Source organism: Pungitius pungitius, chromosome 4 (assembly GCF_949316345.1).
Source record: "Pungitius pungitius chromosome 4, fPunPun2.1, whole genome shotgun sequence".
Lineage (NCBI taxonomy): Eukaryota > Metazoa > Chordata > Actinopteri > Perciformes > Gasterosteidae > Pungitius > Pungitius pungitius.
This window is the reverse complement of record NC_084903.1, coordinates 15,960,882-15,984,748: the sequence shown is the minus strand read 5'-3', so window position 1 is coordinate 15,984,748 and position 23,867 is coordinate 15,960,882. Positions and strand designations below refer to the sequence as shown.

The following is a 23,867-nucleotide window of genomic DNA, read 5'->3' as shown; positions in this document are numbered from 1 at the left end:
GAGCCATTCAATTTATATCATACATGATGAATACTCAATTAAGGTAGAATTATACTCTGTTTCATAAACTAAATATAATATAAACTAAATGTGTTTTCTGTGGCAGGCTTGAGGTTCACAGTGCCGCAGAATACTTCATCAGGGGACAAACACGTGTATAGGATGTAAACCTCTGTGGAGGACAGTAGCCAAATGGTTGCAGAAGTGACCTCATGACCAGAGGGTCAACGGTTCAAATTCCTGAACTGCCTGGTAGAGAAAGTTACTGAGACACAACAACTGCCACCCAAAGACCGTGGAGAAAGGTACCTGGCACTTAGTGAGTGAATGTCAGGATGGGTTATGCAGCACAGGCAACAGCAAGTGCTAAAACAAACAAATGGAACCATCTTTCTGCCACAGTACAGCGAGATAATGATTGAATAGTTAACTTATTGTTGACACACACTGATTGTTCTTCCTTAAGCGAATCATCCATGGGAGTTAATTGAAAGCCCAGTTGGCCTCATCCAAATGTTAAAGGATGCCTTGTGCGTCGGGAGACAAGCTGGTTGGTATTTGCTGCCCTGGGAATGAGAGCCCACTGGGGTATCACCTCCCTTCGTATTTCAAAGCACATTTTCTATCTCTTTCCAATGTGTCTTGTTTGGATGGTGTCTCCTCTGGCATTTCACCAGGTTTTTAAGTTCATATTTTTGTAGAAGCTGCCGATTTTCAGCCCTGCGATGCACAGCACTTGTGAGCCTTTTTTTTGTTTGTTTCTTTGACAACTTTTGCACAAATAGTCCACTTTCAATTCTCAAAATTCATTGACCATTGGCTGTGATTTTGTTTGAAATACGCATACGTTTAAAAAAAAAAATCAAACAATAAATCAACATAGATATAAAACCCTAACTGCACATAAACATGAAAAATGGAAGCAATGATGAACCTTTATGTATATTTGACTCACGATGGTTTGTCTTGAGTTGTTTTCGTGTCAGCAACAACAACGACAACTCTCAATATCCATCATTTCAATTGAAATACAACTGCTAACAACCACTTGTGATGTCTATATAATTTGTGTTTTGCTTTAATCTAAGGTGTCTTGACTCTCTGGATCCCAATAATTCCAGGTTGACCCCTCATGTGTTGTGCACCCGGTGTAAGTAGTCTAGTCAGCTGTTCTGTAATTGTCACTGTATCTGGGTGTGCCATCACTTGTGACATCGCTGTGATAATAACTGATGTCCTCATAATTGGTGTTATTTATTGTGCTGACCCTGTAATCTGTACTGTCCCACATGAAGAATCCTTCAGGTGACACTTAGACTGCCTCCAACAGAGACGATGTTTGATCTGTCACGAGTTGCCATCGTGGTCTTCAAATGTAAATTAAATTGAAGCCGTATTCATGACACCTGCCTGGAGTCTTCATGTGGTTACCATCTAAAAACTATTTAAATGAGTCTTTATTTAAATTCTAGCCTTTGATGATCACACGTTATCCCCAAACTTCAGTGTAATGTGCTGCAAAACTATCTGAATGTAGGTGAGACTATATAAATATAATGCTCTAAATAAGTTCAAATAACAACATCAGAGCAAGTCCATTTTTATATCTTTTATGGGAGGGACACTTAATAGCAGCTTACAGAGAAAACCATACAGCACACGTATTTATTATGGGTATTTTTTAAGGATATTTTCTTTATACCTTAACAGGCACTGCTGGTGTGTATTGGTCCTGGCTATGTTTCAGTAGTAGGATAAAATATTTAAAAAAAAAATACAATAATCACAAAACATTATGGACAATGAAAAACGAATATACTCAGCCACGTGGTTTCTTTTCCCTTTACGCTGTGTCTAAAGGAGCCCATTCAAATGATTTGTTATGTCAAGGACAGTATTGTGTCCTTAACTTTACCCAATCTTAGTTCATTGAAGCATCTCAACCGATCACTGAATGAAAGAATTAGTGAAAAGAGCAAATACGCCATCTAGAGGAAATAGGCAGGAATCACAGAACACACCGAACGAAAGTATAATGCCAGTTGGATTGATGCCTTCAATCATACAGTTTTACAGTTACTGTTTTGATATATATTCTAAAGTCAATATCTTGAACCCATTTATGTATGCTGGACAAAAAACCTCTAGATGTATTATAACTATATCAATAATGAATATAATATAAATGTTTTTGCAAAACAATGAAAACTTTTGAAGGTATATATTTTTTCAAAATGAGAGGTTATTCATTTTGGTAATTGTTTATTTCAATTAATTTGAGTGCTATTAAAACATTCCAAAACAATCATTTTCATGAATACCTGTTGCAAATTATTCGTAGGATTTTCGAAGTCCAATTTCAAACCAATCAAGTACAACATAAGGGGTTGCCAATTCTAAAAATACACGAACAAAATGTGTCAACGGTACAACTTTTATTTTGAATTATTAGAGCGTCACACTTCCTTCTGCCAGCTCGAACCTAGCGAGGTTCGATCGTTCTCCGCGGGCGAAAGGACTTCGCGATGAAAATAAACGGAACACACTTCAAAAATGAATACAACCGAGAAGAAGCTTGCGGACCTGATACGCAAACACCCGAATCTGTACGACCAATCGCGGAGGGACTACAAGGACAACCTGAAGGGTCACTTGTCGTGGAGGGACATCGCGGACAGCATGGGGAAGTCTGAGGAGGAGGTGAAGCTCAAGTGGAAAAATCTACGCGACAAGTTCTGCAAGGCGAAGAAGCGAATCGCCAAGAGAAACGCGCCTCTGCTGCCGACGGACGAGGAGAACCCGCTGAAGAGGCCCGTCCCGGTGCTGTACAACCAGCTGGCCTGGCTCAACGGCTACGTCAAACCCAAAGTGGAGGTCGGCGCGGGGGAAGCCGACGAGGTGTGCGGTGTAATGTCTTGTCCCGGTTTTTTTCGTTGTTTTTAAATGAAATAGGATTTATCGGTTATCGGTTATGCATTTTAAAATGTGCACGTTACGCCCCGGGCAGCTACACGTCATGACGTGGGCCCGTGGCGCCTGCTAACTACGGGCCAACGGTAATCACAAGAACCCTTCGATCAATTTATGTACACTTTTGAATTACAGACCGCTCTACGGCCCTGGCGCTAACGGACGTCAACCTTGTTTTGAAAGGTAGCCGTACGATTAAGTGAGACGACATCATTACTGACGTCCGCCTGTCGTCATACCCGGATTCCCTTTTCAAAATAAAAGCACATGTTTCCAGACACCCACCGACTGCAGCGCTGCTGCATGTGTGAATCAAAGCAGAAAATGAACACTCAAAGTAACCGATATTTTTTTGACTTAAAAAAGAATATGCAAAACATTACAGCCTGACAGAATTTTTGAAGCTGTGTTTTTAATATTCTTATTTATGTTCTATATTTTTTGGGTGGGAACAGACTGGACTGGAGCAAGCATAACAGAAACCACCTTTTGGGGTGTACAAAACGTTTTCATGTTATTTAGTGTTTGAAATATTATATGTACCGTTACTCAGCTTGACAATTTACAAATGCTAAGCTATCCATGCACTATGGTGGTATAACATGCAGTGTCTAGTTACCTCAAGCATATTATCTTTGGCATTCTGACAATATAATATATTTGTGATAAACTATTACTAGCCGCTTATAGCCCCTTGACGATAAATCAAGCACTATTATAATACTGTTAACCACTAATGCTATATGCTGTTTTCATGCCAAACAGGTAGCTGGAAGTGGTGATGACGTGGAGAAAGAGCCAGATAAAGACGAGAAGGAGCAGCATTGTCCCCTGCCTGCCGTTACTACCAGCTTTGCTCTTGTCGAGTCCTGTCCAAACAACCACGAGGAGATGGGAGTCTCTCTTAAACGTAAAAGGCAATCAACCACAGATGCTGCCATGAGCTCTGCAGATGCCCTAACCAACCTCAGGGATGAAGATGAACTGTTTCTCCTCAGCCTTTTGCCTTCATTGAAAAGGCTAACCATTAAAAAAAGAATGGAGGTACGGATGAAATTCCAGCAAGTGCTTTATGCTGCAGAGTTTGACGGCTAAATGGCTCAGTATGATCCATTAAAAATACTGAAAGTGATGGTAGGGCTTGATATAGTATGAATATGATTTTTCAAGCATTAAACTGTAAATAATTGTGTCATCATTATGACTTTTAAATATTTATTTTTGGACCACCACTGCTGTAGATCACTATTATTTAATGTTGTAACAGGAGTTTAATTTCTTGGTTTGAAAACATAAAACAAGAGTGTACACAGAGTAGTTACTTAACTTGGTACACATTCACACTGAAATGTAATTCAACCAGATATACCAGCTACCTAATAACTCCCCACCTTTCGAAGCTCATAATGTTAATTTAAGTTCACAACGGGATGAATATTTCGTCCAAACTCATGTATCTTTAAGCTGGTAAATATATGTGTGTAAGTGTAGACTCTGCACATGCTGCGGTCAGAGTCTGCAGCATGGACCACCTGTTAAACTAGGATACCGTTATAAGGAAAGTTCTGAAAATGAATTTGGTTGATAAACCTTTCTATTGAAAAATATCTGTACATTTAACGACGGCACGCACAAATGCCAGAAAGAACTAAACTCTTTGAATGTGGGTAAACGCACACATTGCCATTTATATGATAAGAAGAAAAAAATAGGACAGAATTTTAAAATAACTTTAAATAGAAATACAGCTATTTTCTTTATTTCAGCAACAAATTGGGGCCTTTACGGAACAATAAATTCCATCCAAGTTAATTCTGTGGTTCTGCTTGTCAACACTCTTTTACACTTTTCATTTGATTTTCCTGGATTAAAGACATTTCTCTGACAGTACATAAATATATCTCCATCTTTCTGGAAGGAGTGATTTATACTGCACATATTTTTTACAAATAAATATTTTCCTACAATGTTTTTGTTTCCTGTTATTTTTTCTACAGAGGAGTAGTTATTTACAGGCCATTAAGGGTTTGATTCGATCATCCACCCAAGAGTACAATAATCTCTTTTGTCTTTCATCCTATTGCATTGTGGTGTATAGGAAAGCATTAGTAGCATTAGCCTTCTTGTAGGAGAATGTGTTCTGGCTGCGGTAGTACTATGTCACTCTCTTCGCTGTATACACAAACAAACACACACATACACACACACACACATCCACCCACACCAACAGTTGCATGTTTTCATTCATACATTGGTGTATTCCATTCATGTTAGCAGTGTGCAATGGTAATGTGTGGGTGGGGTCTATGTACGGATACAAATCAGTGCCTCTCTCTCTCTCTCCTCTCCCCCTCACTATTTAACCCCCTACGGGCATCCTCTCGCATCCTTCATTGCTTGTGTTACACCCAAACCCCTCCCCCTCTCCCTGGCTTCCTGCTCTCGTGTCATTGGGTGCTGTGTGGGGTGATGGTTGTGGTTCCGTTGGTGATGTCTCCAGAGCGTGTACTGGCTATCTGCTTTAAAACTATTTAAGCCTATTTTTGATTCAACATTCTCGCAGCACTTGTGGGTTAGATTCAGTTTAAATAGATAGATAGACATATTTTGAAAGAATATATAAAGAATGTATGCCCTTGGGAAGTAGTGGTGCTATCTGAGGTATCCATCATGGGACACAGGAGACTCTAATTGCTGCCTCTAGCTGCTACAGCTGACTTGCGACTGACAGCCTGACGCTTGGACTGTACTTTCTTCTGGGAAGTCGAGGAATCAAGCCCAGCTTGACCTGTATCCACAAGTCATTGCTCAACACACTGGACCGGAGCAAAGACTTATCCTTTTGGAACCAGAGAACTGACAAGCTGCAAAAATAAGGATCAACTCACTGTTTTCCACTATCGGAGGTGAGATGCAAATATCTCATGATGACTTGCTGTACATGGTGATACGGATGGATGTTGGTATAATGATTGTACAGGTTCCTCTTCCTTGTCAACTTTACTCCTATCTCTTCGGTTGTTACAAGACAGTAAACGCACTTGTTTTATGCAAATTCAAATTATTATTTAAATAACTCACAGTATCAGAATATGTGCGCATAGCACCACTCCATCACTGCTGCAGAATGAAAGGCTTGCTACTATGAAACAGCGTCTCTTTTTGCCTATTGGTGAGGAAAGGTTCCACAGAAGGCAAATGATTCGTCACTGGGACTGTCTGTCGAGTCGAAGGGTGTGTACCTATTAGTCATGTGATCCAAACATACCACCATAGAAGTAGTGTGCATGTTTAGGTGTGGTTCAGAGATGATGGGAGAGCAGAAAGAAGGGAAGGAAGGTGTATGCTGGGCGGCAAGAGGGAGGTGGTGAAATTAGATGAACAGAAAATGACATGCACTCTCAATGTGATATCAACATGAACTGTCATGCAAGCTGCATGCATTTGCTTTTGAGCCCAAGATATTGACGCTATTGTCCACGAATACTTCAGCAACATACAATAAATCAATTTTAATGTATATATCTCAGCGTAAATTCTTATGCGTAGTTGGTTTGGTGGCCATTATTGGAAAAGAAAATGCATCTGCAGCCTCACAAAAGCACACGCAAACAAACCCACAGGAAGGCTTAATAGATAAAGAGGCGTAAACACATTTTAGGGAGTAACTCTTGTCACATTGATACAGAAGCAAAGAAAGAAACAAAATAAAAAAGGACATAACAATAACACAGCAGCAGCAGCTTGAGTTATGAATGAATCTCTGCTGAATGCGGCCATTCAGAGAATGAGCACAGGCACTACAGAGTCAGCTAAGGGCTGTAAGGATCTGCAAGAAACGGGTCATATGATCCCTGGTCAGCACTCAGCTATTAGAGAGAGTGACCAACACAAGACGGAGGCAGAACCAGAGAGCACAACGAAGGAGGAAAAACATTGATGGTCCCTCCATGGCATGACAGTGTGGAAAGAAGCTAAGATTTGTCAGTTAGTGAGGTTGGAGGCTTTTACATCCTCCTCCTAGATCATGGTGAGATGGAAGCATTCCTCATAAGCTACGGCCCGTAGGAAAGGTAAAAGCTCTGCTACAGTGTCCATTTTGTTCTGCTGTCATGTATTACATTAAACCAAGATTTTGTATTTAGTGTAGTTAAGCAGATTATTTGAGGGCAGATCCTCTTGGCATGTGTAATTAAAGGTATCATGCCGTGGTGTATGTGTGAGCGGTGTTTGTTTTTGAATCACTGAGGAGAAATGGGTGGCAAAAATGTAATGTTGTGTGACAGAGAATTGACACAATGACGAACCTTTGAGTCCATACACAAGTCATTTTTTTGTGAATGCATTTGCATTGTGGGTGTACTGAAACAAATGTTTAGACTCTTCTCTAAACCCCTATATAACCAAGATGTCATTAAGTCGGTCTCTCCACTGTCTGTTTTGCTCAGTTGAAGGCCCAGCGTACCAAGCAGGAATACACCATATTAGAGGGTCATCAGCTTCAAGGGAATCAGAAAACCCAAGAAGATTTGACTGTGTGGCACCAGCTCAACAGAGAGCAGACCAGAGGGAGCCACTCGGTGATCTGCTCAATTCAATAACCTCTTCATAACAAGCCTGTGGGCACAGGAGACTCCCACTCACCATGTACTCCCCTCAGAGTCTCCACCGCTGGGGCATCACTCACAGTGAGAGTATGGAGCGGTTAGCCTACAGCCAAGGTAGGTTGGAAAGTGTCTAACCCTATCTAATATATAATTAGCATTGTGGTCAACTCTTACTGCAGCTTGGTCTCATACAATGTTCATAGAACCGAAACAAGGTGTCTCCACCATCTGCAGTTCACGCCTGTGTATTGTAACACATGAAAACAGGAATGTACAGTTTATATTGTTTCTACTCAACCCTTAGACTTATAGAGGTGCTGCAGTGTATGTGGCCTCCTGCTGATTATTTTATCCTGTAAAGCACTTTGGCTGGCCATTGGCCTTTAAAAGTGCTGTATAAATATTGTATTGTATGTTGCTTTGGATAAAAGCGTCAGCTAAATGACGAGTAAAACTAAAGTTGACATTGACTTTGACATAAACCTAATGTCAGTGATGTCAAGTTGATTTCAGGCATTGTTTGCAATTGTAACGCATTTTATAGACCAAAATAGTAAGGCAAGGAAACACTCAGCAGATAGTAGTGTAGTGTAGTGTAGATAACATATAAACCAATATTCAGTAGCAGACCTGCATGCATTTCATGTTGCATGCAGGTCTTACTTAAAACTTTGTATACGAAAGCCTAAATTCTTCATGTGTGGGTGTCTGGCATCCCTTTTAGTTAGGTGATTTGATCTATTCACAATATTCAGTATTTTGTAGTAGCTCTAATGATTTATAATGCAAATCTTGATTTGTTAAATACCTCAAAGTACAGTATTCGAGTTTACTAACATAGTGATATTGCACCCTTGCAGAAATATGAACGTCCTCAGTAGGAGCGGAGGAGTGTTGTACTTTTTAACTCAATCCTAAAATAGCTCTCTGGGCCCTCCTGTCTCCAAGCACCTCAATGCACCTGGTTGCAGCCTTGCAGTTCTCACTTCGCCCAGCAGGGGGCGGCACACCTACAACACAGCCCCCGCTGAAATCATGACGTAGCGCTGCCTTTTGTGTGCGCGCGCGTGTGTGTGTGTCTTGTGAGCCTGCTGACACCGCCCCTCCGGAGGGTGCAGCGGGGACTGCCAGGAGCCCAACTGTCGTTTTTTCAGTCCGCGGACTGTCAACAAATCTCCACCGCACCGGGATGTACGGAAACGAACCGCGTATCGAGCAGCAGCTGTCCGCGCCGTTGCTGACGTCCGTGATGTTACGTTAGACCGACACAAACGCTTCGCACTACGGGAACCTCGCGGCGGTTGATTGGTGATTGTAGTCGAGCTTGTCATTGTTTTGGCCGGTGGTTTAACAGGTATTTGTGTGTATGCTACGGTTGTCGCAATGGTCGCCCGTTGGAATTGTTCAACGAAGCTAGCTCGCTAACGGTTAGCCAACCGTATGAATCTGGCTGCGTTCGCAGCGACCAGCGGCTGTATTTATATAGAAATACGTGAACATGGCATCGCCCGCAGAGCACGACCTGGCGCTTTCTGAAGCGGACAGCAGCAAGGAGAAAGCGCAGATGTTTGGGATTTTGAGGCTGCAGGAGGAGAAATCTGCTGCTAACAGTAGCAGCACGGCGAGAGGAGGAGGAGGAGGAGGTGGAGGTGGAGGAGACGGGCGATGGCAGGCTCCCATCTTCGCGTTGGCCAGGAAAGCATCCGAGACAATTTCAGGGAGTATTCACGTCCTGCCCAAAGTGTCGGAGCACCGCGCGTCTCTTTCCAGTGACTGGAGCGTCCCAGGTAGAGTATTATCAGCCACAGGGGGGGGGGGGGGGGGGAGGGGGGCGTGAGGTACACACAGTGAGGGTCTGGTTGATAATAAAAAGGTATGAAGACACCCAGTAACTGATTGTTTTAAGGACACATGAGGACATACGCCTCTGTGCTCACCAGTCTTTCTTATTGCTCTCAGCTGGTGTGTGTAGGTGTAGCATGGGGACAAACCAAGCTGGCACTTATCCTCCTTGTTCTCAGATATCTAACATTACCTCATGTGATGCCAAATTGATTTTCCAAGGATCTCTGCCGCTCCTTTGCCTTCATGGCTGCTGTTTATACGACTAAACATTTGACCTGCCAGAGGCATCACATGCTGCACGGGTGGAAATGGGGAAACAAGAGTTTCTGACAGTTTCTTTTTTTCTTTGAGATCATCAACGTGCGTAGTTGTGTTTTCTGTATTTTTTTTGCGCTCTTGACGGTACTACAAATACTGTTTAGTACATATTTAGTATATGCAGCTGTAACTTACTAATCAAGTCAAAAATATGAAAATTCCATCCCAATTTTTCCTAGCTCGAGCAGCTTTTCTCTAATGCCTTGCTTTGTCTATAAACTTGTTACAATTTATATAAAACCTATAAAAGCAGCTGGAAGCTGGAATCATCAACGGTTTGTCATTTCCTCTTGACAGGTAGCTCATACTATTGAGTCTTATAGTTTACTCCTTAATCTTCTGATGGGCGACATCGTCCATTGTTTCTGCTCTATTTTCTCTCTCTGTGCAGCCACCAGTCTCTCTGACAGTCGTTAATTGTCTGATTTGTTTTTCTTTTAACAAGAAGACACAAGACTTGTTTGGGGGGGGGGTCTTTTTAGGCTTAACAGTTCTTAAAATCTACACAATTACATTCTAACTCTAATCTCACACTTTGTAGCTTTTCAATCCTCAGTGTTAGATGTGTTGTAGCAGAAGTCACATGTTGATGCAGGCATTCAATAGGCTACTGTTTTCACTCCGTATCCCCAGGGCTCACTGCCGAAGGGCTCCCCAAAGTGTTTCTCATTCCCAAGAAACCATCTGTTGATTTGTCAGCGTCTCTGCCTCTAGGACAAGCTGCTGGGGCAAATAAAGCTTGCTCTCGTTGCTAAGCAACTTCTGTGCACCTTTTAACCTGAGATTGTTCTATCCGTCTCTGGTGTTTGGCTACACATTAACCTGGAAGTCCACTCAAAATTTGCAACATTTAAATGCATATCTCTGTGGGAGTTTTCTCTGTTTCAGTTCTAAACATGTGTGTACTGCTCGTTCTCGGTGCCTACACTGAAACATGTTCTGTACATTCCCACACTAAGCATGTTTATGGTAATGACCGTCTGTAAGACATTATAAGCATATTTCAAATGAAGTGCCTTTTGTTTGGCAGCCTTGCGAGACCCGATGACTATGGAGCGTGCAAACCTGCTCAACATGGCCAAACTGAGCATTAAAGGGCTGATAGAGTCGGCTCTGAGCTTTGGACGAACTCTGGACTCGGACTACCCACCTCTGCAGCAGTTCTTTGTCGTCATGGAGCACTGCCTCAAACATGGCCTCAAAGGTAAGAGGAATTGCACAACTTGTCTTCGCGTCAAAGTACTTCAACTTTTTTAGATCTAGACAGGTGTTTGTTTGTTCTCTCTGCAGTGAAGAAGTCCTTTCTGGGCTATAACAAGTCTCTCTGGGGTCCCCTGGAGCTCGTGGAGAAACTGTGCCCTGAAGCAGTTGAGATCTCCGCCTCTGTACGAGACCTGCCCGGACTTAAGTAAGGCGTACATTTATATACCCACACACAACGCAACCTTACATCGTGTTGGAGGAACCACACACTCACTCACATTGAGATTGGTGCTGAGTCAGACCAACAGACATGTAGGAGAGGAGTGTTTACGCAACACCATGTATGACAGTGCAGACGTTTTAACCGTTGAGATGACACGGAGGAAAAACACTTACTTAGACAAGCCTGTGTCAAATGTATACCGCATAAACAAAGAGAAAAAACCTCCTCCGATCTAAGCAATAAACAGAAACAACTCTCAAATCTCCTCCCACGTGTGTTTGTTTCCCAGGACTCCATTAGGCCGGGCCAGAGCTTGGTTGCGTCTAGCGCTGATGCAGAAACGGTTGGCTGACTACCTACGACTCCTCATCACCAGAAAAGATCTGCTCAGGTACACACACATCTGCTCTTAGCAATTGGTCAATTTGACTTGTTATGAAAAATATACCGTATTTGAAGTATCAAATTTGATACTTTTTTACATTTCTTTGGATTAAAAAAAAATTACATTACATAATATCAGTTTGGTAATTAATCAAATGAATTCTGTATTTAGTCCAAATGCTATGCACTAATCCAGTTAATTTTGTTCTAAATTCACAAAAAAAAAAATGTATATAAAAAAACTTGTACTTACACCAAAGACATTTCATATCTACGGTAACAATACTGAGCCCTCATTTGGATATACCTCCTTTAGCTCTCATACGTGTTTGAGAATCTGTTGTATTTTTCTCCATAGTGATTTCTATGAGCATTCAGCACTGATGCTGGAGGAGGAGGGAGCAGTGATAGTGGGCCTGCTGGTGGGCCTTAACGTCATTGATGCTAACCTGTGTGTCAAGGGCGAGGATTTAGACTCCCAGGTAACCACTGCGCCGTGTAAAGCTGATATTTTTGTCTCCTTTCGACTCTCCACGATTGCATCTTATTCTCTGCTAACATAAAACTAAGCAGAGAACCAAACGTATGTCTCATTTAAATAAAAATGACTACTCCCAACAAGTTTACTGATATGAAAAAGTTTATCCTCAGTTTTGGGAAGCATACGTGTTTGTTTTGTCACGTTATCTTGGCATCAGCTTTCACTGTGGTGTCATGTTTCTACAGGTGGACACTTTGAGTGCAATAACATTCTCCCCCTGAATCACACTCCCTGTTCAGACTGTGTTTACACCTGACCCGATGTGGCTGAGATACTTGTAACATGAAGCGATCTGGGATAGTGTGTTCTGAACCGTTACACAAATCACCACGCAGTGATTGTACGTTCGCTGAGGTCTGAGTCCATTCCTTAAGCCGAGATGATACAAGAAAGCATATTTGGTTACTTATTTTTATGGCTGCAGTTAGCAATTATGTTCATTATTGATTAATCTGTATACAATCAGTTATATTTCAATTGTCAAGACATTGCACCTTGATTGTCAAGGTCAAAGATATTTCATGTACAACCAGAACATCATAAATCTTATGGAATAGAGAAATGCAGAAAATGCTCTAATTTGATGCGCTAGAATAATGTTTGATTGACTTGTTTCTTTAGACTATAACTCCATAGAGTATTGTGATAGTTTTCATTAGTGCAATTAGTAAATGCATTCAATGCAATGGATATTAACTGATTTACAATAAATAATTACTTTTTTTTGTTAAACCACATAATTGTAAAACATCTCCAGTTCTTGATGGTTGTGAACGTTTGTGCAAACATTCTTTTTCAGATTACACCTCCCTTTATTCATGCCAGCTTATCTTATTTTCTTTTCAGGTTGGGGTGATTGACTTCTCCATGTACTTGAAGAATGACATTGATGATTACAGGAGTGAGGAGAGGTATGATGTTTCAACATCTCTCCACTCCACTCAAATTGTCTGGTGCTTTTAGCCCCCTCAAATGTGATGCAGAGCTCTATTTTATATCTGTTTCCATGGCAACAGGAATAGCCAGATAGCGTCAATCTTGGATCAGAAGAACTATGTAGAGGAACTGAACCGACAACTCAAGTAAGACCTTCGTTTTTTATTGGAAACAGATGTGTCTGCAGAGACTTGATGAGAATTTAAAGTTTAGATTTTTATGTTGTAGTTCTATGAAACCAGTCTGCTTGGTTCAGAAGTACAGTTTCCTACTGACTCATTTAAGCACAGACTGTCAATCACACTTCCTCTTTTCTCACAAACTTGGTGTCACATTTCAATGGTACTGGATTGGTCTACTCCTTAAATAGAATTGTAGGTATTTTAAATCTTTCTTCAAAACTTGCACCTGTGTTTCGGGACTCCACAGATGCAACTTTTTCAGTTCTGAGATCGATTATCCTGATAAGCAATTAATGAGTTGTATGCCACACTGCGTGGAAGTGACGCAGTGCTTCAGTCCTTTTAAACATCTGAATGTCATTAAACATCACAGCTTGAAAGCCACAGTTGCTCTCCATTAATCTGTATCTAACCTAGAGGACAAACGTCTGCTGAAGTTACACAGTTCAATACATAGTTACATAGTTACTATAATCCTCTTCACATGTTCTGATAGGGACTGTTGGCACAATCCATTCAGTGAGACTTAAAATAAACGTTACAATTTCTTCTTTTGTCTTTCTAGCTCCACAGTTGGCGGTCTTCAAGGCAGAGTGGACTCATTAGAGAAGTCCAACTCTAAACTCATAGAGGAGGTGAGACCCACACGCAATATTTGTGTATTAGATTTAAACTAAAGGTGAAAGGTGTCCCTTTAGTGCACGTCTCAACATCATGACTGAAGAGCGTCTATTACATTTCACTTGTTACTAAAGGTTCATATATGTATTTGGATCAACCTGCTTTGTATGTTGTCATGTTTCCATGAAATCACAGCACCAGTACAAGCATTATTGTAAAACTGTTTTTTACTTTTACACATTTGTGTGTGCAGTTAGCCATAGCCAAGAACAACATCATTAAACTGCAGGAAGAGAACCAGCAGCTGAGGAGTGAAAACAGCCTTATTCTGCAGAAGACACAGGAACATTTTGAGGTATGCATGCACACGTCTAATGTGTTTAATCCCAAAGAAACATTTATTTGGTGAACAGTCTGCTGCTGTCACAACTGAAACCAACACCGTAGATCAAGGTCCTTTATGGTAACTTTGTCATTTTCCAATGTGAATCCAATTGTGGCATTCTTTATGTCTAAGTGACTAATGGAGAAAGGGTATTTAAAATCTCGTTCAGTACTGAGGGAGAACTCTGCTAAACAGGCTGCGATGAAATCGCCTGCAGCAACTCCCCACCGCAAATGTATGTCCACTAAAAGTTCCTCTTTCTGCCCTTGACCGCATCATTAGCAGAAACTTTGCAGATTATTCTGTGTCTGACATTATTAAAAGGATCGTAATGAAATGTTTTTCTCAACCGTTGTTTCCTGTTGTTGTGGCATGAGACTTGTTGCCGGTGGAAACGCCCGTGTGAGTTAAAGTGGGTCATAGTAAGGTGATTTACTCAATTAGCATGCAAACAGGATTTCAGAACCAGACTTCTCCCCGCAAGACAAAAACAACCAACAGACTAGTAAAACGAAAGGTATAGAATACCTATTTTTGTACAAAGGGAATCGGCTCCAAGTTGAAAAGTAGCAAACTTACCCGTAAATTCTTACCGTCTCTGACTACATATTGATACTTGATATGGCTGACATGTTATTCCCATTTCATTTATATATTCAGGTAACGCAGGGCGATGCGTCAGTGGAGAGAGACACATACAAACAGTCGCGTCAAGGATTAGATGAGATGTACAATGATGCTCAAAGGCAACTGAAGGAAGAGTGTCAGCACAGACAGGTTGGTGTGTGTGTGTGTGTGTGTGTGTGTGTGTGTGTGTGTGTGTGTGTGTGTGTGTGTGTGTGTGTGTGTGTGTGTGTGTGTGTGTGTGTGTGTGTGTGTGTGTGTGTGTGTGTGTGTGTACAACAGATTACATACATGCATGTGGTTTATTTTCAGGACGTGGAGAATGAGCTGGTAGTCCAGATGTCAATGAAACAGGAAATGGAGTTGGCCATGAAACTCCTGGAGAAAGATATTCATGAAAAGCAGGTCAGCCAACATTTCACTCTTACTTCCTTTTTGAAAAGCTATGTACAAAGTCTAAGGACATGAACAAAAGGAAAATAAAATGCATTTAGTTATGTTCATTATTATCCATAATGTCTGTAAGGTAAATATTACAAGGCATGAAGAATCAACTATGTAAAAAGAGGCCTGGGTAATTATGGGATTTGCATATTACCATAAATTCCTATAGAGTGCACCTGAATATAAGCCGCACCACCTAAATTCAGAACGAAAAAATAAGCTGCAGGTGTGCACGTGGCAGAGACTGCTAACGCAGAGTCGTTCACATTGCCGTCTCCAACGTCTCACCGTTGATTCATTAATGGCAAGTTTACGTGCAGCCGCTCTGTTTCCCTCTCCGACAGCCAGATTGGCTGTGGCGCGTTAGCCCGTAAGAATTGCTACATTAGCCGCACCGTTGTATAAGCCGCAGGAACGCGTATAGGCCGGAGTTCACGGTATGTGATTTGTTCATACTGGCATAGAGCAGTACCACCGTGTCTATTTCGCTCTAGCAGCCCTGCCACTGTCAGGCTTTCTACCACCAACATGTGAACTCTACTAAATGAATGCCACTGGCAGACATTTGTAGCCGAGGTGGAACATACAGTAGGAGCTGTCATAGCACCCAACGGCCCCCTGACGTATTTTTACAGGAACATGCAACGTGTATCATGAATTCTGGCTTACAGTTGGTACAAAATTGCTAAATTACAGAGAAACTTGTTGCAGCAGATAGTGTGACCCGGACAATCAACACAGGATCCGAACTCGAATGAAGTCTTTGTTTCTCATCAACAGGACACACTGATCGGACTGAGACATCAGCTAGATGAAGTCAAAGTCATTAACGTAGAGATGTACCAGAAGATGCAGGTAAAAGTAATTACATGCTGACCTGGTTCTAGTTGTTCTTTTTTCACACACATTACACATAGTGTTGTTATAATTGTTACTAATGACTTCTTGTCATTTGTTAGTCGTCTGATGAGGAGATGAAGAAGAAGAACGATGTAATCACTCGTCTGGAAGAGAAGACCAATCAGATCACTGCCACCATGAAGCAGCTGGAGCAAAGGTGAGACGTGCTGCCTGTAAAGGAACAACTAACACAGGAATATCACTGTCATGTGTCTCCTCAGTCTCTTTTTCAATCCTCAAACTTACTAACTTAAATGTTCTGTTAAAACCTTTGAACTGCAGTCCATAGATTTCCACTTGAATGACCAAAGAAAAGTTGGATGTCACTGAGAGCTTTTGAACAGCTTTCACTCTAATATGGAACGTGAATTCTATAATAGGACAATAAGAATGTCTTGTTTTTGTTGACCAGATCATGCTCATTTAAATAATTTCTGCCAAATACAGAATAGTTATTAATATCTCTACACAGTGAAGCTAACAAGAACAGAACAAGGGGAAATTGTTTTGTTTTTTCTAAAGTTCCACATTTATAAAACCTAAAAGAAGGTTATGATTAAGCTTTTGACCCAACATGTGATAAGAATGAAAGAAGTCTCACTTCTGTTGCCAGACGACAGCCTAAACACTGATAAACAATTTCCTTGGGGAAATCCTTATATCACGTTTATTAATTCATGTTTTATAACACAATCCGTGTTCCATGCTCCATATTTCCGGTCTTCACGAGACCTGCCGGTTCATCGGTGTGTTGTGATTCCTTCTCACCTCATCGTCAACACAATCCATCCCTCCCCTCCCTGCTCCCATTGGTTTAAATCAGTTCCATTCTATTTGTGATTGGTTGGTAATATTTCTTTGCTGCTCTGGAGGTGTTTTAACAATAGGCTAGTAGGACACAGACCCCGGTTACAGGCTTTTTTTTAGTGGGGGTTGTAGTTGAAAAATGGAATGAAGAGGTTAGAAATCGTCTGATAGAACCATTGTTTAAGATGATTTACCAGCTCATTCGAGATGAATGGCCCTCTCAATAAGATAAATCGAGTTTAACATGTTGGCTTCTTTAGAGAAATCACACTTACATCTCTCGTGTTGATATTTTACTTCTGTATATTCTCTTTATTGTCCACATTACCATTCTGTACTTGTCCTCCCCACCTCTTCTCATTACTCATACATATACTGGAGAGTGAAATGTGTTCAGACTGAAGAAATCTGCTTACAGTGGCATCCTGTGATCAGATTTCTGTGTTTTATTGTCAATTATTTACACTTACTGCTGTGCTTGTAATCTTAAGTCACCTAAAGTGTTCAGTGTAACCGGGGCTACTTAGAAATCTGATGTATTGACATCCTTTCTGCCTTCCTTCCTTCCTTTCTTTCCTCCTTCTTTCCTCCCTTCCGTTTGTCTCTTTTACACCACGCATCCGATCATCCATCCATCCATTTTGCTCCCTTGAAACCATGTTTTATTGATTTCCTGATTTTTATCCCCCTCTCCTCTGTGCAGTGATAAGGATCTGTTAAGTCAGACCAGAACGCTCGCTATGTCATTTGTTAAGTGTGCCAGCTCAGACACGGAGCACCAGTACAAGCTAGTCAAGGACATCTCCTTCTGATGACAAACATGCAGAGACGCACACACATGCAAATTATTCAGTCTATAAACAGACATTTCTGTTGTTTAGCACACAATATTAAGATGGCTTGATGAGCAGAGAGCAGCCACTGCATCAGGTGAAACTAGAATCCACAGTTTGGTCCTTTGGTCACTCCAACTTTGTCATCACAAGCAGATTGCGGGGTTCTTGTGAGGCCGCTGCAGCGTGTTTCAAGACGTTTAGTTGAATCCTCCTCAGACAAGATGACTGGGTTTGTGTTGAAAGGGTTTCCTCTGAATCTCCTGGTTTAGGTGGTAGGCGAACTGTTTTTTTTTAACTGAATATTCTACTGTAACTGTAATTTATTGAAACATTTTGAGTTAACCGTTCACTCGTTTATTTATTCACTCACCTGCTCAGCCGTGTGCACACATGTATTCACACACACACAAATTGTTTCTGCCTCCAGTAGTCTGTTTATATGCAGTAACCCTGACGGTCACATAGCTGACTCAGAGATGTCGTGGTTGTTGTAGTTCAGTGAGTGTAGTGGCCGTTCATGCTTGTTCTCGACTCATTTATTTCGCAACGTTCGGAGCTACTGATTAACAGAGTTTAGTCTCTGTAGTATTTAGGGATTGTGTAAATTATTGGGTCGTGACTGTCACACAACGTGATGTGTCTTTTTACTTTATTGCAGACAACAGTGTTTAGGTCTAAAGCACCCTACTATACACGTAAAGGCAGACTGCAGTTTGCTTGTGCAGCCTCCTTCTTTCAAGTTGTGTTGCATCATGGGACCTGCTTCTTATTGGCTGTGATGAGATGTACCTGATTTCTTTCCCTTGATCACTTGCTTATTATTCTTCTCAGTATAAACACTCATCTTACGTTGTGGGGGGCAGTAAATCAAGCTTTAGGACACACACACACACATCATTGACACCATTTTATTGTGGGATTGTTAGCAGAAAGTAAGGCACCTGCCGTTTTTGCTACTTTATTTGTTCTATTGTTGTAACTTTTGAGGATGCTACATCGTTTCGTTCGTTTGATTTTATACATAAATTAAAATGGCAAAAGATTAAATATATTTTACTCCACTGTACAAATGGAAGTAATTTCATACACAGAAAAAGGGGTAGTGATTTTGTGCAAAGCTGAAAGTTGTATGGTTTTGCAGGCGTATTGAGGTCCGTGGGCATGTGCTTTGTTTCTACGAACTCAGCTGAGCCAAATGTAAATAATCGTAGATACGCGGCTCTAAACATCTGCAGATCCTCTTAAGGGAACTTTAATGTGTTGTTGTCTCATGTCTTGGCATCTTAATGACTTATTGATCAGCTAGTAATCATTTTACAAATTCTAACTCTTCATAGTACTCTAACTTTTTTTTTTTTAAACAATTTTTAGAAGAAAAAACGTACACTACTCTCTATTATCACTGTGATCAATAAAGGTAGATGGTTTGAAGTATTGAGTGTGGTTTGGTTTTTGGCCATGTTCCGACTGCTCTTAACAGGTAGACAATGGACATTATTTAGACATAAAGCTCTTAATCGACTGTAAACCATGAACTTGTGGGATTATCCCCATTGTCCTTGTGTCCTAGCGCTAATGCTACATTATGTTAGCTGTCATCTTTTTGTCTTGTTTGATGAAACAATGTCCCCCCCCCCCCCCCCCCCCCATTGTTTCATCCATTGAATTGTTTTGAACCCCTCGATTCTTCATTGTTCTGTATAAGTTTTACACTCTTTTTACAAAATTTGAACACAATGCTTTACCCCAACCATCTTCATTCATCCTCAACCATTCCTCCCTTCTCCTCAGTCCCCCTTAATCTCCCTCCTTACCCTAGTCCTCTTTACTGTCTCCCTCTATTATTTTTCCACCCCCCCCCCCTAGTTTTTTCTCTCCATGGCCCTGAGTTTGTCCCTGGTTATAATGGTGCAGATTACAGGAGGCAGAGAGGCACCGCACTTCGGCCGAGGAGGGGACCAGGCGCTTCAAGTTGGACTTTGCCAACAAGGCCGACAGCCTGCAGCGGCAAATCGAGCACAGAGAAAGGCAAATGTGAGCAAAACCCCTTCAACGATGGACAGATTGGTAGACTCGTGCGCACACATACATATATGAACACTTGAAATACAACATAGTAAATACACCACACGCTTTGTTGCATGGCAAGCCAGCTTCTAGTGATAATGCGTATCTCAATGAAACCGTCATGTAGAGGCCTGTGTGCCTTCATGTGATCTGTCTCTTGCTTGCCATCTTTATTATTATTATTGGTGATGTACTTGTGTTTTTTGTGGCGTTCCTCCAGCCAGCAGCTGGAGACGGACCTGAAGATAGAGAGGGAGTGGAGGCAGACGTTACAAAACGATCTTGAAAGGGAGAGGGATACGGTGGCTCAGCTCGCCACCGAGGCGCTTCAGATCAACGGGCTAAAGAAGGTCGAATGACGGAACACCGTTTTATTATAGTCCATCGCTTTGTGTGTGCAACGCAGCCTTTGCAGAATGGGATCTGATTTGGTTGGATGCATGTCTTGTGTTTTTTTTCTCAGGAGTTCCATTGTCTTCACGATGAAAACATTCAGCTGAAGACAATCTGTGAGGATCAAGAACAAGCTCTTGAGGAACTAGGCTCCAAACTGAGCGAGTATGTATGCAGGTTTTTTTATGCACCATAATCAAGCTATATTTACAGTAAGTTCTATATTGTGGTTGTTAAAGGCCAATGATCTCTTTCGTTCATCCAACGCGATATTTCATGAACGCATGCGAGGGATTGACGTTGACTGAGACTCAAGGATGAACTTATTAGAATTGTGTGGTTGTGGCAGTAAAGGTCACCGGAACCCTACAAAAAAAGGTTTTGTCCATAACTCAAGATGTCAAGTGGAAATTTCATGCAAATGACTTAAATGATAAAGTGATGACGTTCATCCCAAGTAGATGCATGGAGCAGTGAAGTGTGTCAGGGTGAAAGGAGGTGGTTGTGTTTACTTATTTTCTTTACATAGCAGTTTTATTCTTTTTGTCATCAGATCCAAAATGAGGATTGAAGACATCAAAGAAGCAAACAAAGCTCTTCAGGTAAAGTTAAAGACAGCACAACCGAATGTGTTCGAATGTCTTTCTAATCCAAATACTTTATATCACTAAAATTGAAAGTTATATCAGATATTAATAAAAGAGCAGAGAAATCATAGTAGCAAATATGGTTATTCTTATTTTTGATGAGGGAAGATGTTTTATAACGTATTTATAGTAAAGTGGCGGTGAAAGTGAGATGTTCAGTATCTTGTGGTCGCAGGGGGGGCAGGTGTGGTTGAAGGATAAGGACGCCAGCCACTGCAAGCTGTGTGAGAAGGAGTTCTCCATCTCTAGGCGAAAGGTACATCAGCACATTACCACAGATTTCCTATTCTGCGTTTGGCATCTGAAATTCTTTATTTAAACTGTCATTGTACCGGAATCCTCTTCGGACCCCTCATAAGTTGGTGAGGAGGTTCATGATCCACATCCTTTCTCCCGTCGTTAAATGCTCACTCATTAGAAAGCTTTTCCATCTGTATTGACATCCTGTTGTGAGCTGTTCTTCAAGACAACAGCATACTATACGCAATAAATGAGAAAGTATTTATGCATAATGAGAGATAATGTAACCGCCATGACTCTAGCTGTGCTGTGGTCATAAACTTTATTTTAAAGGACTCTTTCTGTATCTCTCTCCAGCACCATTGTAGGAACTGTGGGGAGATTTTTTGTAACAGCTGCTCTGACAATGAGCTCCCTCTGCCCGCCTCACCCAAACCAGTCAGAGTCTGTGACACCTGCCACGCCCTCCTCCTCCAACGATGCTCCTCCAATCCAACGTGAGGGAGGAGCCGCGACAGCTTCTAACCACCTGACATCAAACCCATAGCTCCCCATCCTCCGGCCCCCGGTCAGACCCACCTCCCACCTTCTCCCATCACAACTGCTGCTCGAAAGGGACAGTGTGAATGAACATTTAGCGCGTTTGATTTGTCGTTATTTTCAGTCCCTCATAGTCAGAGGAGCTGTCTGCATCATTCTCACCCGTCTGTTTGATGTACTTGTATGCGGTGGATGGACATCAGTTCTTTTACAGGCGAAACACGTTCCATCAGCTGTTTAAAAAAAGGATCTGTCTGATGACTGCTATAAACAGAGGAACGCATTTACAATGAACTAATGAGCACTGCCTCAGCTAAATGCAGATTATCAACCAAATGTACAGTCTATTGAAGGGCTGCATCATCATCATCATCATCGTCGCCATTGTTATAATGTATGTATTGCGCGTCAAACTGATTACAGTAAACATACAGCCAAACAGATGGCATTATATATTTTATACAGACTGTATGATGGCTTTGTTACAGGGTCTCGACGGCCAAGTGCCCTCTTTTCAAGGGGAGGGAAACTAACACAAACATAAAGGCAACATTTTCACAGGCACCAAAAATATCCTCTGAAACCTACTAGAGACAAAACGTTACTCCAAGGAACTCTCATTTCTGGACACAACTCTAAGCAGATTTTGTCATGCTGACACGATAAATTGACTAGTTTTGGGGCTGCGGCTAGTAAAGGGACTTTTTCTTTTTCTTAACAATGTTTGTGCCGTTTGTGCCTGTGTAAAAGCCGATAATTCTTTCAGCTGCTCGCACTACTCATGTTGCCAAAATGAGCCTGAAATGCGAGGCTTTCTGTTAACTGAATCTAAAATTCTTAAAAGTAGCAACTCTAGCCGAGCAAAGCCATCTCCAGAAAAGGCACATTTCACTGTTTTCAAACACTAATGCAGCGGAAGCTGCTTTTAGGACCAAGAAAGGCAACAAATGCTGTTGTCGCTGGTGACCGATGGAGTTGGCACTTCTTAAATGTTTCTTTAGTTGATGAACCACTGACGGCTAGCTCACAACACGACCACTTCGCCAACTAGTCCGTGGTTAAGAACCGACGGGAGTGGCCAGGTGGTTTCAGCACTTGGCAATCTTATATTACCTCTTATATAGATTTATTTGAAAGTATTTATATTTGATCTTGTATTTTATGCAGACTTTTACTTTCAGAGGTCCAGGGAACTTGTCTTCATGCTTTCCTTGTTCACCTGAAGAATTAGTGAGAGGAGGGGTTTGAAACTCTAAGCCAATTGTGTTCCTTTATGTTTGATGTGTTGTTAGACTAATGCTGATGACTGGACAGTCTTCAGTGAAGCGCTATGAAAAGAGTTCCACTGCACATTCTGGTTTTAAACTGCTACAATGTTTACATTCTATGGCCGGAAGTATTCATTCCTACGAAAAGATAAAACGAGCCGGCGTTCATTTCAATCCAATTTAAAGTGTTTTTTTTATTGTTCAAATATTTAAAAACTGACCATTGTATCATATTACCATTTAGTAATACAGGCAAATTGCACCCAGGCCTAAAACCTTTTTGTACGGTGTCGTTCTTATGAGTCGCCCAGCTTTGAAGTGGACTGAAACAGTGTTGACACCACTGTATGTTGTATATACACAACTGTTGATAATCAGTGACTCGTTTACTTTATCCCACCAGTTTAATATTATTAACTCTATTGCCAACAAAATGCTGTCTTGACTGTGTAGCAGTTTCTGATTAAATCACATCACAAACATGTTTCCTGTCACATTAATGTTTGGCATTGAAACATTTACTGTTTCTTTACCATTTCTTTTATAGATGTTTTCTATGACATACTATGACCTTTTTGTGGCATGCTGTGCTAGGAGTTTTTCATTTTGTAGCATACATACTATGACTGGACGTTGGTACGTCTACAGCAGGAGGCGCTCGGGGTCAAACCTGCTGGTTGGTTCCGTGGGGAGTTTGCATGTCGTCCCTAAATAATCAAATGTTCTTCCGTGTGCTCCGGCTGCCTCATAGTCCAGGTCAGGTCATTTCATCACTCAATGGATCATAAGACAGTTTTATGGCATACTGAACAATGACAACGATGCCATGTTACGACCACTAGATAACAATTATTTATTTCATCTTCATTACATGCTATGATACTGT

The 23,867-nt window shown here is 41.3% G+C and overlaps 2 protein-coding genes across 7 annotated transcripts; both read left to right on the top strand.

Annotated features, from left to right (window-relative positions):
* The first annotated feature begins 2,461 nt into the window (after positions 1 to 2,461).
* Positions 2,462 to 4,966, top strand: LOC119199101 (uncharacterized). The gene is made up of 2 exons (XM_037456711.2): positions 2,462 to 2,898; positions 3,736 to 4,966. The coding sequence occupies exons 1-2, from the start codon at positions 2,554 to 2,556 to the stop codon at positions 4,063 to 4,065; spliced, it is 675 nt and encodes a 224-aa protein (XP_037312608.1). The 5' UTR covers positions 2,462 to 2,553; the 3' UTR covers positions 4,066 to 4,966.
* A 453-nt stretch (positions 4,967 to 5,419) lies between these two features.
* rufy2 (RUN and FYVE domain containing 2) lies at positions 5,420 to 23,463 on the top strand. Of its 6 annotated transcripts, none has more exons than XM_062561796.1 (20): positions 5,420 to 5,876; positions 7,419 to 7,691; positions 10,771 to 10,944; positions 11,031 to 11,148; positions 11,456 to 11,557; positions 11,909 to 12,032; positions 12,938 to 13,002; positions 13,108 to 13,173; positions 13,775 to 13,844; positions 14,084 to 14,185; positions 14,876 to 14,992; positions 15,152 to 15,244; positions 16,064 to 16,144; positions 16,243 to 16,340; positions 19,741 to 19,860; positions 20,114 to 20,243; positions 20,357 to 20,451; positions 20,840 to 20,888; positions 21,109 to 21,189; positions 21,531 to 23,463. In XM_062561796.1, exons 2-20 carry the CDS (start codon positions 7,616 to 7,618, stop codon positions 21,672 to 21,674), a joined length of 1,905 nt encoding a protein of 634 aa, XP_062417780.1. In that variant the 5' UTR covers positions 5,420 to 5,876; positions 7,419 to 7,615; the 3' UTR covers positions 21,675 to 23,463. The 6 variants fall into 6 exon arrangements, with proteins under 6 accessions (XP_062417780.1, XP_037337747.1, XP_062417781.1 ...); XM_037481850.2 differs by having other exon boundaries at positions 5,421 to 5,876; positions 16,064 to 16,138; XM_062561797.1 differs by lacking the exon at positions 5,420 to 5,876 and adding an exon at positions 6,909 to 7,043.
* The last annotated feature ends 404 nt before the right edge of the window (positions 23,464 to 23,867 follow it).

What these genes read in the sequence shown, in the direction of transcription:
- LOC119199101 (XM_037456711.2), top strand. Translation starts at nt 2,554, where the DNA reads ATGAATACAACCGAGAAGAAGCTTGCGGACCTGATACGCAAACACCCG. An exon ending in GCGCGGGGGAAGCCGACGAG is followed by an intron (nt 2,899 to 3,735) that starts GTGTGCGGTGTA and finishes CATGCCAAACAG; the next exon opens with GTAGCTGGAAGTGGTGATGA.
- rufy2 (XM_062561795.1), top strand. Translation starts at nt 9,076, where the DNA reads ATGGCATCGCCCGCAGAGCACGACCTGGCGCTTTCTGAAGCGGACAGC. An exon ending in CGAGACCTGCCCGGACTTAA is followed by an intron (nt 11,149 to 11,455) that starts GTAAGGCGTACA and finishes TTTGTTTCCCAG; the next exon opens with GACTCCATTAGGCCGGGCCA. An exon ending in GATTACAGGAGTGAGGAGAG is followed by an intron (nt 13,003 to 13,107) that starts GTATGATGTTTC and finishes CCATGGCAACAG; the next exon opens with GAATAGCCAGATAGCGTCAA.